The 22618-nt window shown below is 37.3% G+C and overlaps 1 protein-coding gene across 28 annotated transcripts in view; it reads left to right on the forward strand.

Annotated features, from left to right (window-relative positions):
- Positions 1–22618, forward strand: part of DNM3 (dynamin 3) — a 542852-nt gene that overhangs the window by 309789 nt on the left and 210445 nt on the right. For 7 of the 28 annotated variants that reach the window (XR_014816234.1, XR_014816226.1, XR_014816229.1 and 4 more), the window contains one exon: positions 22239–22340. The exons of 20 other annotated variants lie outside the window; for them this stretch is intronic. Coding sequence is in view for 1 of the 8 variants with exons in the window: in XM_021063649.2 (XP_020919308.1) it covers positions 22239–22316 (78 nt within the window). In the remaining 7 variants the exon portion in view is untranslated. Of the gene's footprint in view, positions 1–22238; positions 22342–22618 lie in introns of those variants that run through there. One more of the 28 variants, XM_021063649.2, reaches the window with a different exon arrangement.

The following is a 22618-nucleotide window of genomic DNA, read 5'->3' on the forward strand; positions in this document are numbered from 1 at the left end:
TTTCTGGTGTCTTTGATTTTTAATTATCTCAGTCTGCCTTATGGCTGTTCTTGGTGGCTGTTGCCACAACTTCATGCCTTCCATCTGAAAAATATGTGAGAGTTTTCAAGAATGTTAATTTTCTTGAGTTTGAGGTTGTCATAAACTATAAACTTTTTACTGTTAGAAACAGGCAACATTAAATTGTCCAGTATGGCGAAGGTTGTTAAGATGAGCAGTGAAGTGTGGTTACAAGAGAAAAGAAGTGTGAGAGCATTTATGGATTTTGTTTGTTGATTAGTCGAAGACCAGCCAGAGGAGCTAAAGAGAAAAAATAAAAAGAATTTGTCTCTATGCTGTTTAGCTCACTAGATAAAGCATAAAAATGGAGGTAATAGTGGTCTTGCATACATGAAATTAATTCAGGGCCTGGCATCACCAGGTGTGGGAAACTACAGAGCAGGGATGCTCTGAGTAAGAATCTTTGCATGTTGGTATCCAACCATCACGTGTATCTTAAATGTATGAGAGATGAAGCAAGAAGGAACACCTTTAGTTTAAATGTCAAGAAATAGGTCCTTGAAAACAGTAACCAAATCCAACCACAAATCCAGCTAATTTTACTAGTGGAGTTTTCTCCGTAGACTTACTTTTCTCTTGCTCTTTATAAGAAAAAAGTAAAGATGAAATGAAATGGTAATGAACCTGCTTAGAAGTACTCATTAAGGTAGAGCATATAAAGACCTCCTGCCTGCATGCCTCTCTCTCTGCAGTCCCTGGAGACCTTCTGTGGGGATTAGAACTCCCAGCCTCATTTAGGCATAATCTCGAGATTGGATTTCTGTTTTTATTCAGAAAGGGAAAACAAAGTACAGAAATTTTAAATACCTAATTTTTTATTCCACTTTAGAAAGGATTAAGGACCCCAGTTCTCAATGTTTCTGTAGTTGCCAGTAGATTTCTATCATAAAACTTCAATATTAGAATATTGTCAGCCCTTCATTTTTGAGGATAAGCATCGACTATTGAATATTCCAATTGTGAAATAATTATCCAGTCTAAAGCCTAATTTTAATATCATTATTGCTAAAAATAATTTCCATAAAAAAGGAATTTGTTCATTTTCTCAGCTCCTTTACCAAAGGGAATTGGATGGAGAAAGGCATTGTCCTGTGCCAGATTCCAGGGTCTTGGTGGGAAGCAATGGACCCAGCGAGGGAAAGTAGATGAGAAGATCACTTGTTGATAAATATATATACACATACAGCACTTTCTCTATACCATGCCTACTATTTCCCTCCGTATCATCTCCACACATACCTGATAGGAATGTATTTCAGTTAGCCAGTTTCGATTTTCAATGCAAATAATTTCTGAGAATATTAGATATATTGGTTTTACCATATGTAAAATCTTACGGATATATAATTTCATGATGTGGAAAATAATCCTATATTATCCGAAGTTTTAAAAAAACAGTTAAATTAACATAAATTAAAGTTTGAAGTCTTCAGTGAAAGCTTGGTGAATAAATACTCCAGTCCTATGTGTGTAGCAGTTTAAGGAAAATATAATGACTTTGAGTTTCAAAACCCCAATACAGTAAATATTACAGATGTTTTTAGTAAGGATTGCGCTTGGTATGGCAGATGATAAAATCTTCAACTCCTGGAATGGCAAAACACATCTGTTGCCTAAAATCACTGGTAATTATTTGATAATTCATTCAAACATATTTCTGGAGAAAGAGAACAATGTTGTAGCAATGACTAGATTATGCTTAAAACAAGGACAACCACAACAACAACAGCAAAATCTGGGTTCTTGTGGACTCAGTCGTACCACTTAGTTGGTAAAGTTTTGCTGTTATTAGTTGCTTTGCTTCGGTGAGCCTGTTCTCTCTGTGGTGAGATTGGGAGCTCCTCCCGCTCACTTCACGTATTCAGAATGTCATTACACTTGTTGTTGCATCCCTGCAAAGTCCTTTACCCCTCCCTACCACTCACCTAAATCAGCTCCTGCTGTAGTCTTCCTCTGGAAAACACCACCTTTAATCAGACTTTTTTTGTTTGTTTGTTTTTTTATTCAAGCCAAAAAGTTAGGAGTAATCTTCCATCGTCCCCTCTTTCCATCCTAATCCATTGCCAAGTCCTGCTGATTGTATCTCGAAATGTGCCTCAAATCCACCTCTTCAGCCCCACTGTCACTAGCCCTGTCCATGCTGTGGTCATTGCTCATCTAGATGGCCACAGTGCCATCATTATCTCCCTCCACTGTTTCCCTCTGCACCTGATCACATCCCAGACTGATCTTTTATTTATTTATTTTTTTTGTCTTTTGTCTTTTGTTGTTGTTGTTGCTATTTCTTGGGCCGCTCCTGCAGCATATGGAGGTTCCCAGGCTAAGGGTCCAATCGGAGCTGTAGCCACCGGCCTACGCCAGAGCCACAGCAACGCGGGATCCGAGCCGCGTCTGCAACCTACACCACAGCTCACGGCAACGCTGGATCGTTAACCCACTGAGCAAGGGCAGGGACCGAACCCGCAACCTCATGGTTCCTAGTCGGATTCGTTAACCACTGCGCCACGACGGGAACTCCCCAGACTGATCTTTTAAATGCAGCAGTCAGATCTCATCTCTCTCTTGCTTAAAATATTGCAGTGGTGTCAGTCACCCTTAGGACAAAATACAAAATCTTTAATTTGACCCCCACACCCTTGTCCCTTACTACCTCTTTGCCTTCATCAGCATTTCCTTGCCCCTCTCTCTCCCTACTCTTGCTACACCAGCCTCTTTCCCATTATTCCTTTGAGTAGCACTTCTTCCCACTCTAGTGCCTTTCAGCTTTAAGATCCCACATAAATGTGGCCTTTTTCAGAGAAGATTTCTCTGATTTCCACTTTCTGTCTAAATTAGACTTCCTTTGTCATACTCTCTCATGACACTTTCTTTTTTCCTTAGAGCACTTATTCTAATATATAATTACATACTTATTTGTGTATTTTTTCCCTGGTGCTAAACCCAGGGGGCTAAGATCCTTACCTTTATTGTTGGCTGCTGAATCTGGAAGGCAGACGTACTGCCTGCATGTAGAAGGCTCTTGAATGGCACTCTGCCACGTGCTGGGAATGCAAAGTTAATTTTGCCTTAATGCCTGGCCTCAAGAAACTTACTGTCACTTTATGAGAAAGAAAGGTGAACAAGAATTACTTGGAATTATTCTGTAGCTCAGAGAGATCTTTAAAATGACTTTTGAGATCAGAAGAAATTTCTCTTTTAAGCACTTATACAGAAGTATTCTCATGTCTTAAGAGAAGTCTCTTCTCAGTGGGAAGGGATATTAATACTTCAGGCCATTAATTGATTACTACTACTGGATTACACAGGAGCATCTATTATATTTTTAGAGTGGAATCTACCACTAAACCAGAAAATTTGCTAGCTGTATTAAGCATTTGTCGCTATTTATTCTTTTGTGTGTGTGTATTTTGTGTGAATCTTTGTGTATATCCATGTGTGTAGGAACATTATATCCATAAGGTTCTGTTCTATGAGAGGGAAAACATCCTTTTTGGTGAATGCTGCTCTGGCTTCCAGAATCCCTGCAGAGGACAAAAGGAGAATGCAGGATGTAAGGGGAGGTATCTCAATCTAATATGGATATAGAAATAGATGTAAAGAATAGATTGAAATAGTTGTCTCTTTCAATATAAAGTATGTATAAAGTGAGCTGCTTGAATATACACAGCTCTGTGAAAATTTTTAAAATTCTCCCATTAAAGGATGTTAAAAACGCCTAGGACCTCAAGTGAGCCCAAGCACATTGATATGGGATTTTGATCTATATTCAAAATTTAGCATCAGACAACCTGAATATTAAGTAAAGAAAAGTAGTCACAAAACAAATATGGAGAATATTACATTTATAACAGTTTAAATTGTATAGCTTTTCAAAAACATACCTACTGTGTAAAATAAAACCCATCCATAGAGGTACAACCGTTTTTCCCACAGTGGAGAAGCTGATCATTGCAAAATGGGGATTTAGAATTGATTTCATTTAGAAATTGAGAAATTTGGAAATGTTTATTCTCCCTGCTAAACATCGCTGATTGCTGTACAATTATAAATATAATAAAATTCATCAAGTTAGAAAAAATAAACATCACTCTCAGCACAGTCTAGCCGCATGGTGGGGAGAGCATGGCGATACCTCAGAGCATCTCTCCAGGCTAGGTGCTGAGGACCAAATCCCTCTTTCGGAAACTCCCCATTTCCAATTAAACCCTGCTTCTCTTCATACTGTCTACTTTATAAGACAAATCCTTATGGGAGGTGTAAGTCTGGGTGTAGGAAAGAAGGAGAGCATCTTAGAATTTATTGAGTACTGAATCTGGGCCATGCACTTGACATATACATTCCCTTGCAATCTTGTGTTTTCCCCATTTAAAAAAAGCAGAATCCAAGACTGAGAGAGGTTGAATACACTTCCTGAATCCTCTTTTACATGAGTGAATTGCAGAGCTGAGATCTAACTCCCCAGTTGGTCTGCTTATAAATCCATGTTCTCTCCTTTTCATGCTCTACACCTTACAGTAAATTAATTCATGAGATGCTTTCTCAACCGATGAGAGTTAGAACAGCAAGAGAGCACTCTACATCTGGAATAGATGGAGCTGTGATTTAAAAAAGGGGGGAGGGAGGGGACAAGAAAGCAGAAACGATGCTGGAGCACCTTGACACAGTCCATAAGGAGTAGTTCCTCTGGGCCCTGCTTGTCAGTGGGTTTTGCTCTTTGCCTCAGGGGGCTCAAATAGACTCTGGGAACCAAAGTAGATGACACTGAAGGAAGCTCCTGATGTATCCTTCTTTATTTGCATCAGTAATGAGATTGAAAGTCTCCCTTGGTATGTGAATACCTGGAATTAAAAGACTACAAATAGGCAGACAGGCTGTTTACTCTAGCTTTCCTGTTTACATTTGTTCCAGCTGTATTCTCTCACTGGGAAATAAAATTGGACTGAAGAGAAAAAAGATGAGTAGATGCCAAAGGGAAGTGAAACTCAATTTTGAAAGCAGAACCATTTTTACATTTAAGTTAAACTGTGGGTTTAAAACATGAAATTCTCTCTTGGAAACCATCGTGGGTGGAGTGCATTTGTAACAGAGCTTCACCAAATTCATTCTATATGCTTGGCAGAAATAAGAGCCAAATTCCAAAGGGTCTCTAAGGAAAGCTAGGACACACTGAATTCAGAATTCAAAATCCCCTCCGAATAGAGGATTTTTAATGTTCGTGCACTTAGGAATCATTCTTTTAGAGTATTGTAATTGTTTAGCCATTTTGCAACATTCTACTGTATGTATATTGCAAATACTACTTCACAGCTAGATAAAAAAGACTACTAAATAATTGAGTTAAATCAGTTCACTTTAGATGGTTTTGAAACTAAAAATAAGATAATGTGGAAGAGTTTACTGATTAGTTTCCATTATCATAATAAATTTATAGAAATGTCTTAAGCCATATTTTGATTTTTTTTGGTCTGAGGAATTTGGCCCATCCTCAAATAAAAATTATGCTTTAATTCCAAGTGCTCTTACTATGAACAGTTGTTGAATTTTACAGTGTTTTATAATTGGCTCTGCCTCTTAGTAAAACTTACTTGCAAGGTAAAATGACAGAGATGTGAGAAGCAAGGAAACCAAAAGTTGTTAATCAGTAAATGCAATAAAAGTGAGAATAAGCAAAAATGTCATTTTAACTTGCTTTCTGGGAAGACGTTCCAGAGATTGGGGGATGACAGAACATCTTTTGACTGCTTAGGGTCCAAAAGGGAGTAAGGGCTTCAGACTTTTGAAGCTGTTTTTGCTTACAACCAAATTTACCTCAAAGTGCAGAGTTCATAAGAGTTAATTTAAATGTCGGTTACAAATTCCAAGAAATGTGGAGATATAAACCAGAAAGACAACATGACCTAGAGAGCTGAACGGGGGTTTGGGAATGTGGATTCTGATGTTGACTCTGTGTCAATGTTTTTGTTCTTTAACTTTTTTTTTTTTTAAACCTAGAAGTGTTGAAATACCGCTTCTATTCTGCTGACCCCCTTAACGTAGTTCCAAATGCAGATAAAATTGACCATACTTACTTTTGTTTTTCTGGGGAATAATATGGAAGGACAATGTCCCCCTTTTTTGAAGGCAGTGTGGGGTTAGAGCAAAGTTTCAGGCATTTCTGAGAGGTCTAGGATCCAGGCACCTGCCTATGGCACCTGCCTATGAATGCAAATGTTGCTACCTCCTGCATTTCCAAGGTACTTTTGCCCTCTGGTGATGGTCATCAGCCCAGCAGTAGAAATCAGATTCATTTGATAAAAGTTTTTGGGGCAGCCTTTGCCAGCTTCTGAGTATACTCTATCTGTACTAGTGGTTCTTAAACTTTAGGTTCACATACCCATTTGAGAACATCATAAGAGTCATGGACCTTTTCCTTGGAGCATTGCACCCAGTCACAAAAAGACTTCCAAAAGTTCTCCAGCCTGGAGGCCTGTTTGTGGACCATGGATTGTAAGCCTTAGCTCCACAGGGTTAATTTCCCTAAACTCTGAAAATATCACCATCCAGATTATCTTCTCTAAGCAAGGAGCTACTCCTCTTGGCCATGAAGTCACCTTAATGGAGAAAGCAAACATCTGTGCACTGTAATCTGTTCTCTTCATATTCTGTCAATCTCTGCCTCTCCTCTGAGGTATCAGAAGACTCCCCCCGAGATCGTTATTTTTGCTAAGGTCTGGTCTTAGCTTTGAGCAGGTCTGTTTTTCTTCCTCCTCCTCTTCTTCTTCTTTTTTTTTTTTTGCATCAGAATTCTATCCATCTTCATGACCTGACCTGCTGTATTCTCTTCTCCCACCTGCCTTCCTTCAGCAGAAGCCCAGAATGACCACTCTGCCAGTGATTTCTAATGCCATTTACACTTGGTACAATCCATGAGGGTGATTATTCTCTTTTTTCTTATTTTTAAATTAATTGTTACTATGAAATATTCTAAATATATTTATATGAATGGAAAACAGAAATGCTACCTGTTTAAATAAATCTTAGCATTATGGCATATTTGCATCAGATCCTTAAAACAATAATTACAGTTATAATGAAGGTCTACTGCACTGCTGTTGGGAACCCTTCTTCTTACTTCCCCAGTGGTAACTACTGTTATTTCCAGGCATGGTTAATCCTTTACACTGACAATTTTTTTTTTCCCAAGTGTAAATCTGATCTCTCCAATGAGACTATAATTCCTTGAGAACTTAGTCTTAGTCTTCTTTTGGTTTGTCCCACAGTGTTTGGCTCAGTACTCAGGGTCTTTAATAAATGACTATAGAAGCATGCATGTTGGATTGTTTCATTCTTGGCACTTCTTTGCTTTAAGGTTCTCCTCCATCTTCTTGGTCCTCAAGGATAGCTTACATCTTTTATCTGAAATTTCGGAAGACAGCGTCTTTCCTATTTTTTTCTCTTGTTTACGGAGAAAAAAACTCACACTAAATTTTACATTCCTCTTGGTATTCTGTTGCTCTTAACTTTTCCTATTTCCTTATAAAAGGCATAATTCTTATCCTTTTGTCTCTATTTATTTGTAGGTGTGGGGAAATAGTGTTTCTTTAATTTACCCGGTGCTTTATTCAGATAGTATAAAATATATGTAACTGTGATTAAATAGACAAATTCATTTTATTCCCCCAAATATTGTTGCTTTACCTTATATGTTTCTATGCTTGTAAAATACACCAGTTTGTCCCTCTTAGCAGTCCTGATTTACACCCATTTGACAGGAAAGCTAAATGACATCTCAGGCAGCAGAGCTAGGGATGAGACTGTGGTCTCCAGATTTCTATTCTTTTCACCAACCATTATGCATTACTATGGTAGAATATTAGCTATAACAGCTACTAATCGCATTTAAAGATTTGACATTGTTTGGGGGTACTTTACATTAACTCCTCAAAGTAGGTGGTTTATCATCCTAGGTTACAGTTACCCAAACAGAGGCTCAGACTGAAAGGAATGGCTTAAAGACGTAGCTAGTAATTTGTACTACTAATAAAGACAATGATAACAGCTCACATTTTATAATGCTTAGCAAGTGTGCCAAGCACTAATCTATGGATTTTACAGAAATTAATTTACAATTACATTTTTAGGCACAAACTTCTATCTTTATTTCATAGATGAAGAAAATGAGCAAAGAGAAGTTAAGTTACTTGCTTAAAATGATTCAGCTGGTAAATGTTGGAAGGAATTTAAAATCCTGCTAGCCTGGTACCAGAATCATTGTGCTGTTACCTCCCACTCACGGAAACAGAATTTTAATCTTGAAAGTGAACACGCTTGTCATTATGCCTCTAGACTCTTCTGCACTATAATTCCTTTTCTAATTTGTTATAAATATAGAAATATTTACTCAACTTTAGAGTTTTATTCTAGTTTCTCATTCTTTTGGCCTGGAATGTCTTTTACCAAATGATTATCTGATTAACCCTTTAAAACCCAGCTAGCCATCTCTGTTACTGTACCTGTGTTCTGGAGCTCTTTCTTCCCTCTCTCCAAGAGTTAACCACTCTGTTAAATATTCTACTTTTGAACCATAAGGTTGCATTTTAAAAAATCAATAGACTTTTTTTTTGTTTGTTTTTGTTTTGCCACATCCATGGCATATGGAGGTTCCCAGGCTAGGGGTGGAATCAGAGCCACAACTGCTGACCTGAGCTGCATCCACCACACCACAGCAATGCCAGATCTGAGCTGCATCCGTGACCTGCACCATAGCTTGTGGCAATAACAGATCCTTAACCAAATGAGTGAGGCCAGGGATCGAACCTCAACCTGAATCTTTATGGATACTAGTTGGGTTCTTAACCTGCCCACAATGGGAACTCTGGAAAAAAATCAGTAGACTTTTTAGAATAATTTTAAGTCTACAGAAGAATTGAGCAGACAGCACAGAGTTCCCTTATATTTACTTTCCTTACACATTTTTTTTTTGTATTTTTCACATCTTTCATTAGTGTGAAACATTTGTTACAGTTGCTGAAGCAATATTGCTACATCATCAGCTGTATTATTAACTATTATTATTAACTAAAGTGTATTGTTTACATTATGGTTCACCCTGGTGTTGTACATTCTATGGATTTTGACAAATGCCTGATACTATGGATCCACCATTACAGTTTCTGTGTTCTAAACACTCCCTGTGTCTCACGAATTCATCCTTCTTCCACTTCTCTCCTCCAAACCCCTGACAACCACTCACTGATCTTTTTGCTGTCTTTATAGTTTTGCCTTTTCAGAGTGTCATTCAATTGGAATCATACAGTATGCAGCCTTTTCACACATGCTTCCCTCAGTTAACAATATGCATTTAAAGTTCCATAAGTTCCATAAATATGGAATCATAAGGTTCCACAAATAAGAAATAACATTTCTTTTTGTTACTGAATAACGTTCCATTGTATGGACATGTACAGTTTATGTATTCACCTATAGGGCAAGATCTTGGATGTTTCCTCACTTTGTCAGTTATGAAAAAAGCTTCCATAAACATGTGCAGGTTTTAGTGTGAATGTAAGCTTTCAGCTCATTTGGGTAAATGCCAAAGAGCATGATTGCTGGATCATAAGTAAGAGCATGATTGTCTATACCATTTTGCATTCTCACCAGCAATGAATGTGAGCTCCTGTTAGTCCACATCCTCACCACTATTTGATATTATCAGGTTTTAGGAGGGGGTATTTTAACCATTCGAAAAGTTATGTAGTGGTACCTCATTGTTTTAATATGCAAGTCCCTGAGGACATGTGATGTTGAGCTCTTTTCTTATGCTTATTTGACATCTGTATTATCTTCATTGATGAGAATGCTTAGGTCTTTCATCCATTTTTATTTTTATTTACTTGATCATTTTTCAGGGCTGCACCTATGGCATATGGAAGTTCCCAGGCTTGGGGTCAAATCAGAGCTGCAGCTGCCGACCTACACCACAGCCACAGCAATGTAGGATCTGAGCCACAACTGCAACCTACACTGCAACTCCTGGCAATGCCAGATCCTTAACCCACTGAGTGATGCCAGGGATCAGACCCGCATCCTCATGGATACTAGTCAGGTTCATTACCACTGAGCCACAATGGGAACTCCTCACCTACTTTTAAACTGAATTGCTTCTTTTCTTATTGTTAAGTTTTAATTGTATATTTTGGATACCAGTCCTTTATTAGGTTTGTGTTTTGCAAGTATTTTCTCCTAGCCTGTCCTTTCATTATCTTTATAGTATCTTTCACGTAACAGATTTTTTTTTTTTTAAATTTAATGAAGTCCAATTTAGCTTTTTCTTTCTTTCACGGATTATGTTTTGGGTATTGTATCTAAAAACTCATCACTCAACCCAAGGTCATCTGTATTTTCTCCTATATTATTTTCCAAATGTTTTAGTTTTGTGTTTTTCCTTTAATTTTATGATCCATTTTTAGTTAATTTTTGTGAAAATGTAAGATCAGTGTATTGGTGTAGTGTTCTTTCATGTGCATGTCCAGTCATTTCAGCACCATTTGTTAAAAAGATCATCCTTCCTCCACTGAATTGCCTTTGCTCCTTTGTCAAAGGTCAATTAAATGCATTTATGTGAGTCCTTTTCTGGGCTTTCTGCCCGTTCTATGATCTACTTGTCTATTATCTCACTAATACCACACTCTCTTGATTACTCTAGCTTTATGGTAAGTCTTTTTTTTTTTTTTTTTTTTTTTTTTTTTGTCTTTTTGCCTTTTCTGGGGCTGCTCCTGCGGCATATAGAGGTTCCCAGGCTAGAGGTCTAATCCCTGGAGCTGGAGCTGCCGGCCTACACCAGAGCCATAGCAACGCAGGATCCAAGCTGCACCTACAACCTACACCACAGTCCATGGCAAACTGGATCCTTAACCCACTAAGCGAGGTCAGGGATCGAACCCGCAACCTCATGGTTCCTAGTCGGATTCTTTAACCACTGCGCCACAACGGGAACTCCTCATTTGCTTTTCTTATCTTATTACATTACCTAGGAATTCTAGCATGGTATGGAATAGAACATTTAGAAAGGGAGTATTTTTACCTGGTCCAGATCTTGGCAGGATTCATTATCTAGTTCTTCTTCACTGAGTATGATGTTAGCTCTATGTTTATTGTAGGTATTTTGTTATCAAGTTGAAAAAGTTCCCCTCTATTCCTAGTTTGCTAGAGTTATCATGAGTCGGTGTTGGATTTTGTCAAATGCTTTTTCTGCATTTATTGATATGATCATATGATATTTTTTTGCTCTCTAACTGTTGATTCAAGGGATTAAATTAATTGGTTTTTGAGTATTAAACCAACCTTACATAACTGGAATAAATCCCTCTTGATCATGGTGTGTAATTCTTTTTGAGCATTGTTGAATTTTATTTACTAATATTGCTTTGAGAATTTTCGCATCTATATTAGTGAGTGATATTAGTCTTTGGTTTTCCTTTCTTGTAATGATTTCATATGCTTTCAGTTTTAAAGTAATGCTGTCCTCGTAGAATCAGTTAGGAAGTGTTCTCTCTCTCTGTTTTTAGCAAGAGATTGTAGGGAACAGACATTATCTCTTCTTTAAACATTTGGTAGAATTCACCAGTGAAATCATCTAGGCCTAGTGCTTTAATTTTTGGGGAAAAGTTACTAATTATTAACTGAATTTATTTAACAGATATAGGGTATTCAAATTGTCCATTTCTCTTTGTGTGAGTTTTAGTAGGTTGTATCTTTCACGGAATTGATTACTCAAATATTCTATTTATAAACCAAATATCTACTTTTTATATGACATATTTCATACTTTATTAATGCATATATGTGTTTTCTTCTGCTAAAGTGTGGGGTTCTTGAGAGTACAGACTGTGATTTTAAATTTTGCATCCCAAAGACTTGGTGCAATGACTGGGCCATTTCACTGAAGGCTGAATACGATGCCTGAAATTCTCCAAAATGGCAAATGGATATAATAACTACACACAAGAATACCACAGCTCTAAGAACATGATATTATATTATTAATGTTGTAAACATTTTCACTTTACGATAGACTAAACTACCGGGTCTTTTTAACTGGTTTGGTTCTGTGGTAAATTTTAATGTTATCAACTCTACCCAGTTTACTGTTTGAGAGAAGGCTGGTTGAAGGAGTGTAATAAAAAATAACATTTATCACTGCAGGAAGGATTAATAACGTTATAAGAATGTGATTCGTCTCTTAACCCTATTTCTAGAAATTATCTGTTGCATAAAACAGAACACACCTGAATAGACGCAATAACATATAACCTGAGCCTTCTGGGGAGAACTGGTCATTAAAAATTACAAAACAGGAAGTTAGACTTGTAATTTAAACTTTGGTCTAGTCTTGGGCTATGATCAAATATTATGTTTGGGACAAAAAAAATGAGCTGGAAGTTCTCTTTAATCTCTGCTCTGATCTGCTAACTACTATTGTGTAACTGAGGTACCTTGTGTTCCCCAAAGGGTGAGCCACAGGCTGCTTTCTCCAGATCCCATGTTTAGATTGCTTGCAAGCCCTCAAGTGCTACATCCGCTGAGACTCAGTGTTGCATTTCATTGATGTGTTCAGGCTCTTTTGGTCAGAGAAACCTAAGCGTAAACATAGTGCTGACAAGTCTGGGTCATGGAGCGGTTTTTGGTCGCTGAACTGCCCAAGCAGGTTATTAGGGAACAACATTTTAGCAGTAGCAGCAAGTTGTTTATGTGATATCTGATCCCAGACATTTTGCATGTGTTCAACACTATATGAATCTATTTTTGAGACTTACGATGGTTATGGTAAACAATCAGATTTCCTGAGAAGTTGACTCTTGTTATTATTTCTCTTAGATTTATCACATTATTCATCTGTATATCTTCTCTGTAGCCTATAAAGTTTACTTTTGTATAACAGGTTTTTTTTTTTAATAATACATGTTAAAAAATGTTTAGTTCCGGCATTTTATTAAATAATAGTATTCTATATGAGTTGGTACCAGAGTATGATGTTTGCGGTTCCTTAGTTGCAAAGCTGTGTGGTATAATTGATAAATTCTGATATAAGTTTGATTGCTAAATATGTTATTTATATAGTATGTAATGTTTGCAGGGCTGTTTAACCAGTTTGATTTCGGTCACTATAAACTGGAACAAACTGTGTGCCATGTTTTTAATGGTCATAAAGACCTTTGATATTTTTCAAGTAAACTGCCTTGTATGAAGGATTTTGTTGCCATTAGACACATATTTCGTAATAAAAAGTAAGCTTGACATGAGGCATTTAAAAAAAAACTAATCAAATTTGGGTTTGTGCCTTCAGTTTTGAATGCTTTTGTGTGTAACATTTCTCCACTCATATTTGTGTTCTTCCTCCTTAGATCTTTACCCAAAAAATGAGTGTAGTGCTTTCTTACACTTGGCTCATAGAGGGTTTATGTCCTTCTGCATACTGAGGTTTTATTGTGATGAGAAAGATTTTCTTAGCAGTATGTAATATTTCCCAGTGCTGTGGCACATTTTGACAAGGACCATATGTGCTGCATTTCTTTTGTATAATTGAGCCATGTTGAGGAAACATCACAATATAATGGCCTTTGCGAATTTATTTTGAAATTTGAAACTGGTAAATGTTTTTCATTTTATTGTTTTTAATAACACTGTGTCTTCTAGGACCATAGCTTTTTTGCATAAACTGATGCAAACAGTGTGTTAATTCTGTTCAAAAACAACACACCCAGTAGTGTTAATACAAGACTGAAGGGACTAATAGTGCCCCTAGAATGACAGTTTGGGGACCTAAGGTTAATTATTTCTGTATTTTCAGACTTGAATTCTTTCTACTTCAATAGAGTCAAATTTCTATTCCCTTGGGCATTGCTACTTGAATGACTTGCAGGCATCTGAAATCCAGCGCATCCAAAACTCAATTTGTTTATTTCCGCCTTTACTTCCAGGCCCTGCAAACCTTTCGGTCTCCTACATGTTCTTTCTTAGCTAATAGCCTCTGTAGCTGCACAATTCTCCCAAATTGCAGACCTCCTCAGAGTCATCACTAATAGATCTCTTTCTGCAGGCCCTACATCAAGTTGTCTTCAAATCTTGACTGTCCTTTCCATCTCAAATACCACCCTTCCTCTTGGTCTTCTGGCTTGGGTCACATTCTTACCATAACTCTCCTGGATAAAAAATAGAACAGCCCCCTGAATGTTCCATCTTCCACACCACCTTGTGATTCTTTTTTTTTTTTGACTGCCTCACAGCATATAGAGTTACTGGGCCAGGTGTCAGATCTGAGTCACAGTTATGACCTACGCTGCGCCTTTGGCAATGCAGTTAACCTACTGTGCCTGCCCAGGAATTGAACCTGTGTCATGGTGGCAGAGACACCACTGATCCCATTGCATCATGGTGGGAATTCCCACATTGTGATTCTTAAAACACAAGGGTGATCCTGTCACTTTGCTGGGTAAAAACCTTTGTTGCCCTTTGATTCTCCATAATAAGAGCAGTGTTTTACAAAGTATGGGTTGCAAACTATTATTGAGTAGTGAGTTAATGTTAGTGACTTAGTGGAACTTTTTAAAGTGTCATAAATAAAATAGCAGAGTGTATCACATTTTATAAAGATATTGTTCTGTGAGACTCTGCTCTAGTTGTATTTATATAAACATGCATGTGTTCGGGTACTCTTTTATGATGTAAAATGTATATCTGATCATGGGTTATAGTCATGAAAGTTTTAAAAGTCATCAGCATAGAGAATAAAGTTCAATCCTTTTGTCAAAGCAATACAGTGACTTTTATAATCAGTTCAGTTTACCTTCCTACTGTCACCTCCAGCTGACTCTTCAAAAAAGCCTATCCTTATTACTACTTCAAGAACTCACCATATTTCCCTAGCATGAATTTTGCCTTTACACAAACTAGTTCCTTTAAAGGAAGTGGCAGTTCTAAAAGTTTTCGGTTTAAAGAGGTCTAAGGATCCCTTTAAACTCTGAAGAGGAATTCAGCACTTCCCAAAAATCTTTGTGCGGACTATAGACTATATTGGTATGTAACACACTGGAAAGTAAAATGGAGTATTTTTAAAAATATGTATTAATTTCTTTAAAGTAATAATAAATCCATTATGTGCTGTCCCAAGTAATATATTTTTGTAAAAAATAACTTTATTTTCCAAAACATATAAAATTAGAAGAATGACATTGTTTTGCCATTTTGCAAATCTCTTTTATGTTTGCCTTGATAGAAAACATAAATTCTCATATCTGCTTCTGCATTTAATCTGTCACTATGTGTTATTTAGTTCAAGGATATGAAGAAAATCCTGGTTCTAACAGATATGTAGTTAGAAAAGGTTCAAACATTTTAGTAACACTTTCAAATAATTTTGTAGATATTCTTCTTTAATACTACACCCAAAACTCAACACGTGGTAATTTCTTAAGGTTAGGCATAATGTAGATCTGAAATCATACCAATTAACTTTTTCTCATCTCTAACATTAAAATAGACATTGCTTTATCTCATTTGCACTTTGAATAGATCTTTTACCTATGCATGATTTTGTAATGTCATGCAATGGTTATTTGGGAAATATTGGTTCTTTGAATGGTATGTAGATCTTCCAAAAGTTCATCTATTTTATTACACAATGTCAAAAAATCACTTTGGTTAATATCACCATGGATTGCATCAACTAAGACTTTAAGTCTTGGTAAACTGGCAAGCTTACTGTGGCAGCTATGTTTTCTAAAAATTTTTTTTGTCTTTTTGTCACTTTAGGGCTGCACCCACAGGCATATGGAGGTTCCCAGGCTAGGGATTGAATTGGAGCTGTGGCTGCCACCTATGCCACAGCCACAGCAACGCTGGATCTGAGCTGTGTTTGCGACCTACACCACAGCACAAGGCAACACCAGATCCTTAAGCCCCTGAGTGAGGCCAGGGATAGAACCTGCATCCTCATGGATACTAGTTGGGTTTGTTAACCACTGAGCCATGACGGGAACACCTAAAATTTTGATTTTTACATAAAAGCACTCATTTTATGATTAGCAACTAATGCTATTACTTGTCTTTTCATGAAATGTTGTACAACTGAATCAAAGTTTCCTGGAACAGTGACCTAACAGCCTGTGATACATTGGAATTACTGTAGTTTGTCTGTCAGTGATTCTTTCAAGTAAAAATTGTTCCATGGAAAAAGCACAACTCAAACATTACACAAGTGTTTTTCTTTGAAACACCTGTTGAAGTGTGGGATATAGAAGGGTTCTGTGTACACGTCTTCATTTCTTCACACAGAATATTAAAAGGCCCATACTGAACAGTCAGAATTTTTAATATATATTTTTATATAATTTTAATATATGTGTATATATTGTCTTTTTAGGGCCACACCCGTGGCATTTGGAAGTTCCCAGGCAAGGGGTTTAATTGGAGCTGTAGCTGCTGGCCTATGCCACAGCCAGAACAATGCGGGATCTGAGCCATGTCTGTAACCTAAGCTCACAACAAGGCTGAATCCTTAACCCAGTGAGCAAGGCCGAGGATTGAACCTGTGTCTTCATGGATACTAGTTGGGTTCGTTACCACTGAGCCGCAAAGGGAACCCCATAAAATAATTTTTACTAATTTATTAAGGATATTCCTAAGTGAATCTGACTCTGTTTTTTTTTTTTTTTTTTTTCCTCAGTGCCTGGCATTGAGGAATATGACTGCTAATGAAGTTTGGTTCTCAGGCTTAATTTTGGCTAAGGCATTGGCAGTTTTACCAGCAGTACTCCTGTATCATCAGTACAAACATCAACACAATGAAAAAGACAATGAATGCATTAGTTATTATTAAAATAATTTTGGCCATGTGGGCCTTTCATGTAGGCATCCTGCAAGGGGTCTTGCTCATTCCCAGGTAACTGTGGCTTACACTTTGAGAACTATTGATTTGAAATCTTCTCTAAGCTCTTTATTTGCTTGGAAAATTTGTCCTAAAATCTTAAGATAATGTTCAACACTCATGTCCTTGGTGAAGCCTCCTGAAGTGCCCCAGGCTTATTTGTCACTTCTGAATTCTGCTTATAGCTCCTACTCTGTTTCCCTTTACCCATGAAGTACAGCTAGTAGGAGCTAGGGTTATTTCTTTCCCACTCTGCAACGACTGGTGATGCTCAGGGTGTATTAACAAGCAGCAAGACTGCTCACTCTGTTCTCTATGCTGATTTTTGTTATTTTCCCTCAAGTCTGTCATGGAGTCAAAAGGGGAATAATTACCTGCCTTCCATTTTCTGAGGCAAGCAAGAACATTTTGCCAACATATCTTTAGTGCCACTCCCACAGGCATTAAGGAAATACTGATATGACACTTAAGGTTCCGGCGCCCATTTATAGTATTGATATCATGACGCCGATGTGACAAACACCAGAATCTTTCTGTTCAGTAAGGATGTGAACATTTCCCTGTGTCCTTTGGTGCATGCCTTGATACAGGTCAAGAGGAAATTTGGATAACTCTACCCTAACTGAAGCTATCCTTGGGTCTTCTAGTCTCCTATTAGATCAGTTTAATGGGACTTTATTTGACTATTTTTTAGACTTCTATTCCTTGCATTTATTCAGGAAACATTTAGTCAGCATCTTTTATGTGCCGGACACTATGCTAGGTGCTCAGGATACAAAGGTGAGCAGGACATGACCTTGCCCTCCAGGTGATATGATAGGAGAATGGAAGAAAGGCATCTGGTTTTGGTTCTCAGATTATAGTGCTTGTATTTCTTATAATTTGAGAGTTAAGGGTTTTTCAAAGTATATTTTGTGAATAAAAGCTTAAATTGTAGTGGTCATTTTAGATGCTTCTGTTGTGGATGTCCTCTCCCTGTATTTAAACTAGTTTTGAGTTAGTTATTTGGAAATTCAAGGTTCAGAGTGAGGCTTCTAAAATAAAGGAAATCACATTCCTTATCACTTACAAAGTTATATCATAGTATCTCAGGATTAAACTTAAACCTTGTATTGAATTCAGGCTTTTTAGCAACACAGAGAAAGTATGCAGTTAAGTATTAAAAAACCTTAAAAAAGAACACTCTACATTTGTTTTCATTAAGAATTATATAGTAATATTGCTCAATATATATAGTTTTATGAAGCAAGTGGAAAAAAAAAATCCTTGCCTGTCCAAAGAGCTCACTATTTATTTAATGAGGAGATAGACCAAGTAGAAAAAAATGTTTGTAAAATTCCAAGTCAGAATTATGATTGAGAGTGACTTAACTACAATTTTCAATTCATTCCCAAGGGTAGAAAGAGAGGAAGCCAAGAGTGAAGGCTACAAAGTAGACACAGCAGAGCTGCTGGCTTTCCTCTTTTGAGTTTAAGGACCTACTTCCAAAGTTAGTCCCTGTGTATTGTTCCTAGATCATATTTTGCTAATGTGATACCTAATTTTATGTGTCTACTTGACTGGGCTACAATACATAAATATTTGGTCAAACATCAGTCTAAATGTTGTGTTGAAAGTTTTTTTTTTTTTTTTTTTTTGAGATTAACATTTAAGTCAGTAGATCTGAAAAAGCAGGTTATCCTCCATAATGTGGGTAGGCCCCATCTAAGAAGAGACATACAGACTACCTTTGGACTTGAGCTGCAACATCAGCCCTTCCCTGGGTCTCCAGCCTGACACCCTGCTCTGTAGATTTTGGACTTGCCAATGTCCACAATGTTGTGGACCAGTTCATTAAAATAAATCTCTTTTCCTCTGTCTCTATGCCTATTTCTCCTTGTCTCTGTCTTCTCTCTCTGTCTGTGTGTATGCTTCTTCTCTCTTTCTATCTCCCTCTCTCTACACACACACTTTCAGAGCCTATTGGTACTGTCTCTCTAGAAAACCCTAGCCAATACAGCTGGCCTGTCCACATTTTTGGTCTTATATTAGTCTGGTGAGTAAGAGGCTGCCCTTAAGTACTGTCTAGTCCTTGACCCTGTGAAGCTTAGGCTCATAGAAATCATAATGATGTAACATTTCAAATCACAGTATAGATTTCAAATAACTTCAACATTTGTGCATAAAAACTGTTCCCATAGAAGTATTCAGAAGCAGTGAGCACTAGGGATGTGTGGGAAAAGAAAATATGTTAAACTACATGGACCATGGTAGAAAGGAAGTCCTGGGGGAGAAGTAATAGGAGGGAAGGCCCTCTTATAAGATGAATTAAACCCCCCAATTCATATGTTGAAGCTCTTACCCTCAGTGCCTCAGAATATGAATGACTATATTTGGAGATAGTGTTTAAAGAGATGATTGAGTTAAAATGAGTTCATTAAGTGGACTCTAATCCAGTATGAGTGTGGCCTTATAAGAAGAGGAAATTTGGACATCAAAGATACATCAGGGGTACCCACGGAGAAAGGACCATGTGAAGACATAGCAAGAAGTCGGTGATCTGCAAGTCAAGGAGAGAGCCCCAGGAGAAATCAGTCCTACTGACACCTTGATCTTGGACTTCTAGTCTCTAGAACTATGAGAAAATAAATATCTGTTGTTGAAGCCACCCACCCTGTGGTATTTTGTTGTGGCAGCCCGAGTAAACTAATACAGCTCTAAGGGTGAACACCGATGACTTTTCAACTTTGCTTAAGGCTGGGCATGATCTTGGTGTGTCAGACATTTTTGTTCATCCAGAAGCCAAGTCAGTGGATCTCAAGAACTGCCTTGGATGGGCTGCACTTGCTGGTCATGACTGGCTTAAGAGAGGCCAAGCTGATCGTTGCTGTTTGCATTAAGGCAGGGAGGGGATTCTGAAACCACCTAGGGAGAGAACTCCAGTACCTCTCCTAAGAGCCCTATAGCAACAGACACTGAGTCTGACCTCCTGCCCAGGTCCTTGCCTACCCGCAGCTGCAGCTCCGGATAAGTCAGCTCAGGCCAGGGGCATCTCAAGCAGCCCAGGGATTTTTTTTCAGCCTAGTATTTTTGAGGCCATTTTTCATCACCTGGAAAATGCATTTACTGAAATCCAGGTTTAAATAGCTAAAAAAATTCATAAAACTGGATTTTTTTTGATATTTAAACAATGCTTTATTTTTTAAAATTATTTTTATTTTTTCCATATGGAGAACAGACTGTGGTTGCCAAGGGAGAGGGGGAGGGAGTGGAATGGACTGGGAATTTGGTGTTAATAAATGTAAACTATTGCCTTTGGAATGGATAAGCAATGAGATCCTGCTGTATAGCACTGGGAACTATATCTAGTCACTTTGGAGTGTGATAATGTGGAGTTATTTTTTTAAAAACATTACTGATTATGAGATGATATAACCATCAAAAATACACTAGTCAATGATCACTTATTTGTTGCTTTGCCGTTTTAATAATAATTACATAACGTTAGTATTGTAGCTAACACATATTGTGTTTATCATATACCAAACACCTTTGCATTCTGAGCTCTTTACAGATGTTGACTTAGAAGCATTTTGACATAGACTATCTCATTTGATTCTTGTAATAAAGCTGTAAGTTAGACAAGGCAGGTGTTATTCCCATTTTGTAGATGAAAAAATTGCGACTCTGAAAAATTCAATGATTTCCTCAAGGTCACCCTGCTGGTAGATGGCAGAGTTTGAAGCATAATCCAGTTCTTCAGATTCCTAAATTAGTGCTTTTTCCAAATCTCTTCTCGGTAAATAGCATCAAATATTTTATAAACATAATCAAGAGCTTGCAAGCATGCCTGTCTTTGCCTCCTTAGGTTCTGAACAAAGAAATGTGAGAATCAGTAAGATAAGGAAAATGGCTATTACCGCCCTTTAAGACTGCAAACTTTCAGCCCTTGCAGGAAGGATTGGGAGTAAAGAACGAATTCCAAGAAGCACACTCTCTCTCACACCAGGAGCTGTATTGATTGGAGAACACAATGAAACTAAGCTGGAGCTAAAGCAAAAAGGGAATTTTAAGCCAATACAAGAATAATAAAGACATTATAAAGTTACATCTGAACAAATCAGAAAAACTATAATGGGAACTATGATAAAACATGAAATAAAAAGACTAAGAAAACTTTCTTTCACTTATTTCATTGGTTAAGATGGATTCGATTTACAGGAGGCAAAATATGTCCCCTTAAAACTATGCCTTAGAGAGAAGAAAAAGAATAACATATGTCTGTGCAAAATCTGAGTCTCTAACATACATCTGTATGTTCTTAATGATAGAAGCTATGTCAGTTGCTATACTCAGGTTTCATTCCCAGCCACAGCAAAAGACTCTTGTGAGGGAGGTTTAAAGCCACACTAGGCAGAGAAAGAAATGGTTAAAGAGCACTTGTTAAACCCACTGATTTCAGCCACCATCCCTTAAGTCATAACTGCTGAGCAAATTTAAGATTGCTGTTGCAGTAAAAGGGCAGTTGAGTAAGCAGAGCTACCTCTTATTGTTTCCAAAAATTAAAAAAATATGATCATAATACTTTTTGATGATTTCAGTATCTGGGGAAAGGATAGACTCTACTCTGCCAGTAAAGACACTTAGGAAGCAAAATAACATTATTGCTTAACCAAAATCTTGATTAACTAATTGAAGCTTCAGACAGGAAAAAAAAAATAAATAAATAAATAAACCAACAACAGAGGGGGAAACTTTTCTGTTGCTCATCACTTGGTAATTACTATTATTTTCCATAACCTAGGCAACTCGGCTGTCTAAGAAACAAAATCCAGCTGAAACTGAACTTAAAAAAGTTTTCCTTTTACATTTTTTTAAGACCCAGAGCAGGATCACTGTCATCCTAAAGTCCCTCCTGGATGTCTGGAAAAAGTCTTAGAGTCTGGGAGACATTCCAAAATATGTGCAGTGACCATTGCCACAGGCGTGAACTTCTTAATGCGTTTTGCAGAAATCTCCACCACAATGAAAATGATTACTGTCTGAAAGGATTTTTTCCCCTTTTTTAAAATAGCAAGCAGCTAGAATATGCTTTTTAATATTTTATTACATCCTTAAATATCTCATGTGGATTGAATATGACTGGAGAAAGTTGCTGCTCTGAGTTTGATATACAATGTCTAGTTAAATTTTTTAATTGATATTTTTAAGTGAATGGATAAAGGAGATACTCTAGATCTATGAAGACTACACATCCAAAATTGTATTGATTGCTAAAACTTGAGTTTCTGTCCAGTCTTCTGCTGCAGATACTGAAATAAGGTCAGAGAATACATGTGAAGAAATGGCTTTTCAAGGAACAGGTGGAAATTGAAAAGAAAATGGAACCTGGAGTTTTGTGAGTCTGTCTGTCTTGTAAACATAGTATTTATGAGGATGGAGGAGGGTGTGGGAGGACTTGTTGTCATGTTTTTACATAATCAGATCAAATTGTTCAAATTCTGTAGTGCTTGCTATTCATTGCAGTGAAGCAAAAGAGTGAATTTGTAGGTAACAGGTGATAATATGGGTTTTATTCACCTAAGCAAATAATTGCAGCAGAAGTGTCGTCAGGCTTATTCTAATGTCACATAGAAAAAAGTCTGATGAATCAAGAGATGGGAAAGTGCAGGAAAG

Source organism: Sus scrofa, chromosome 9, assembly GCF_054392235.1.
Source record: "Sus scrofa isolate SSC_HxYL_T2T_F1_AM1 chromosome 9, Sscrofa_HxYL_maternal_Yorkshire_Landrace_v2.0, whole genome shotgun sequence".
NCBI lineage: Eukaryota > Metazoa > Chordata > Mammalia > Artiodactyla > Suidae > Sus > Sus scrofa.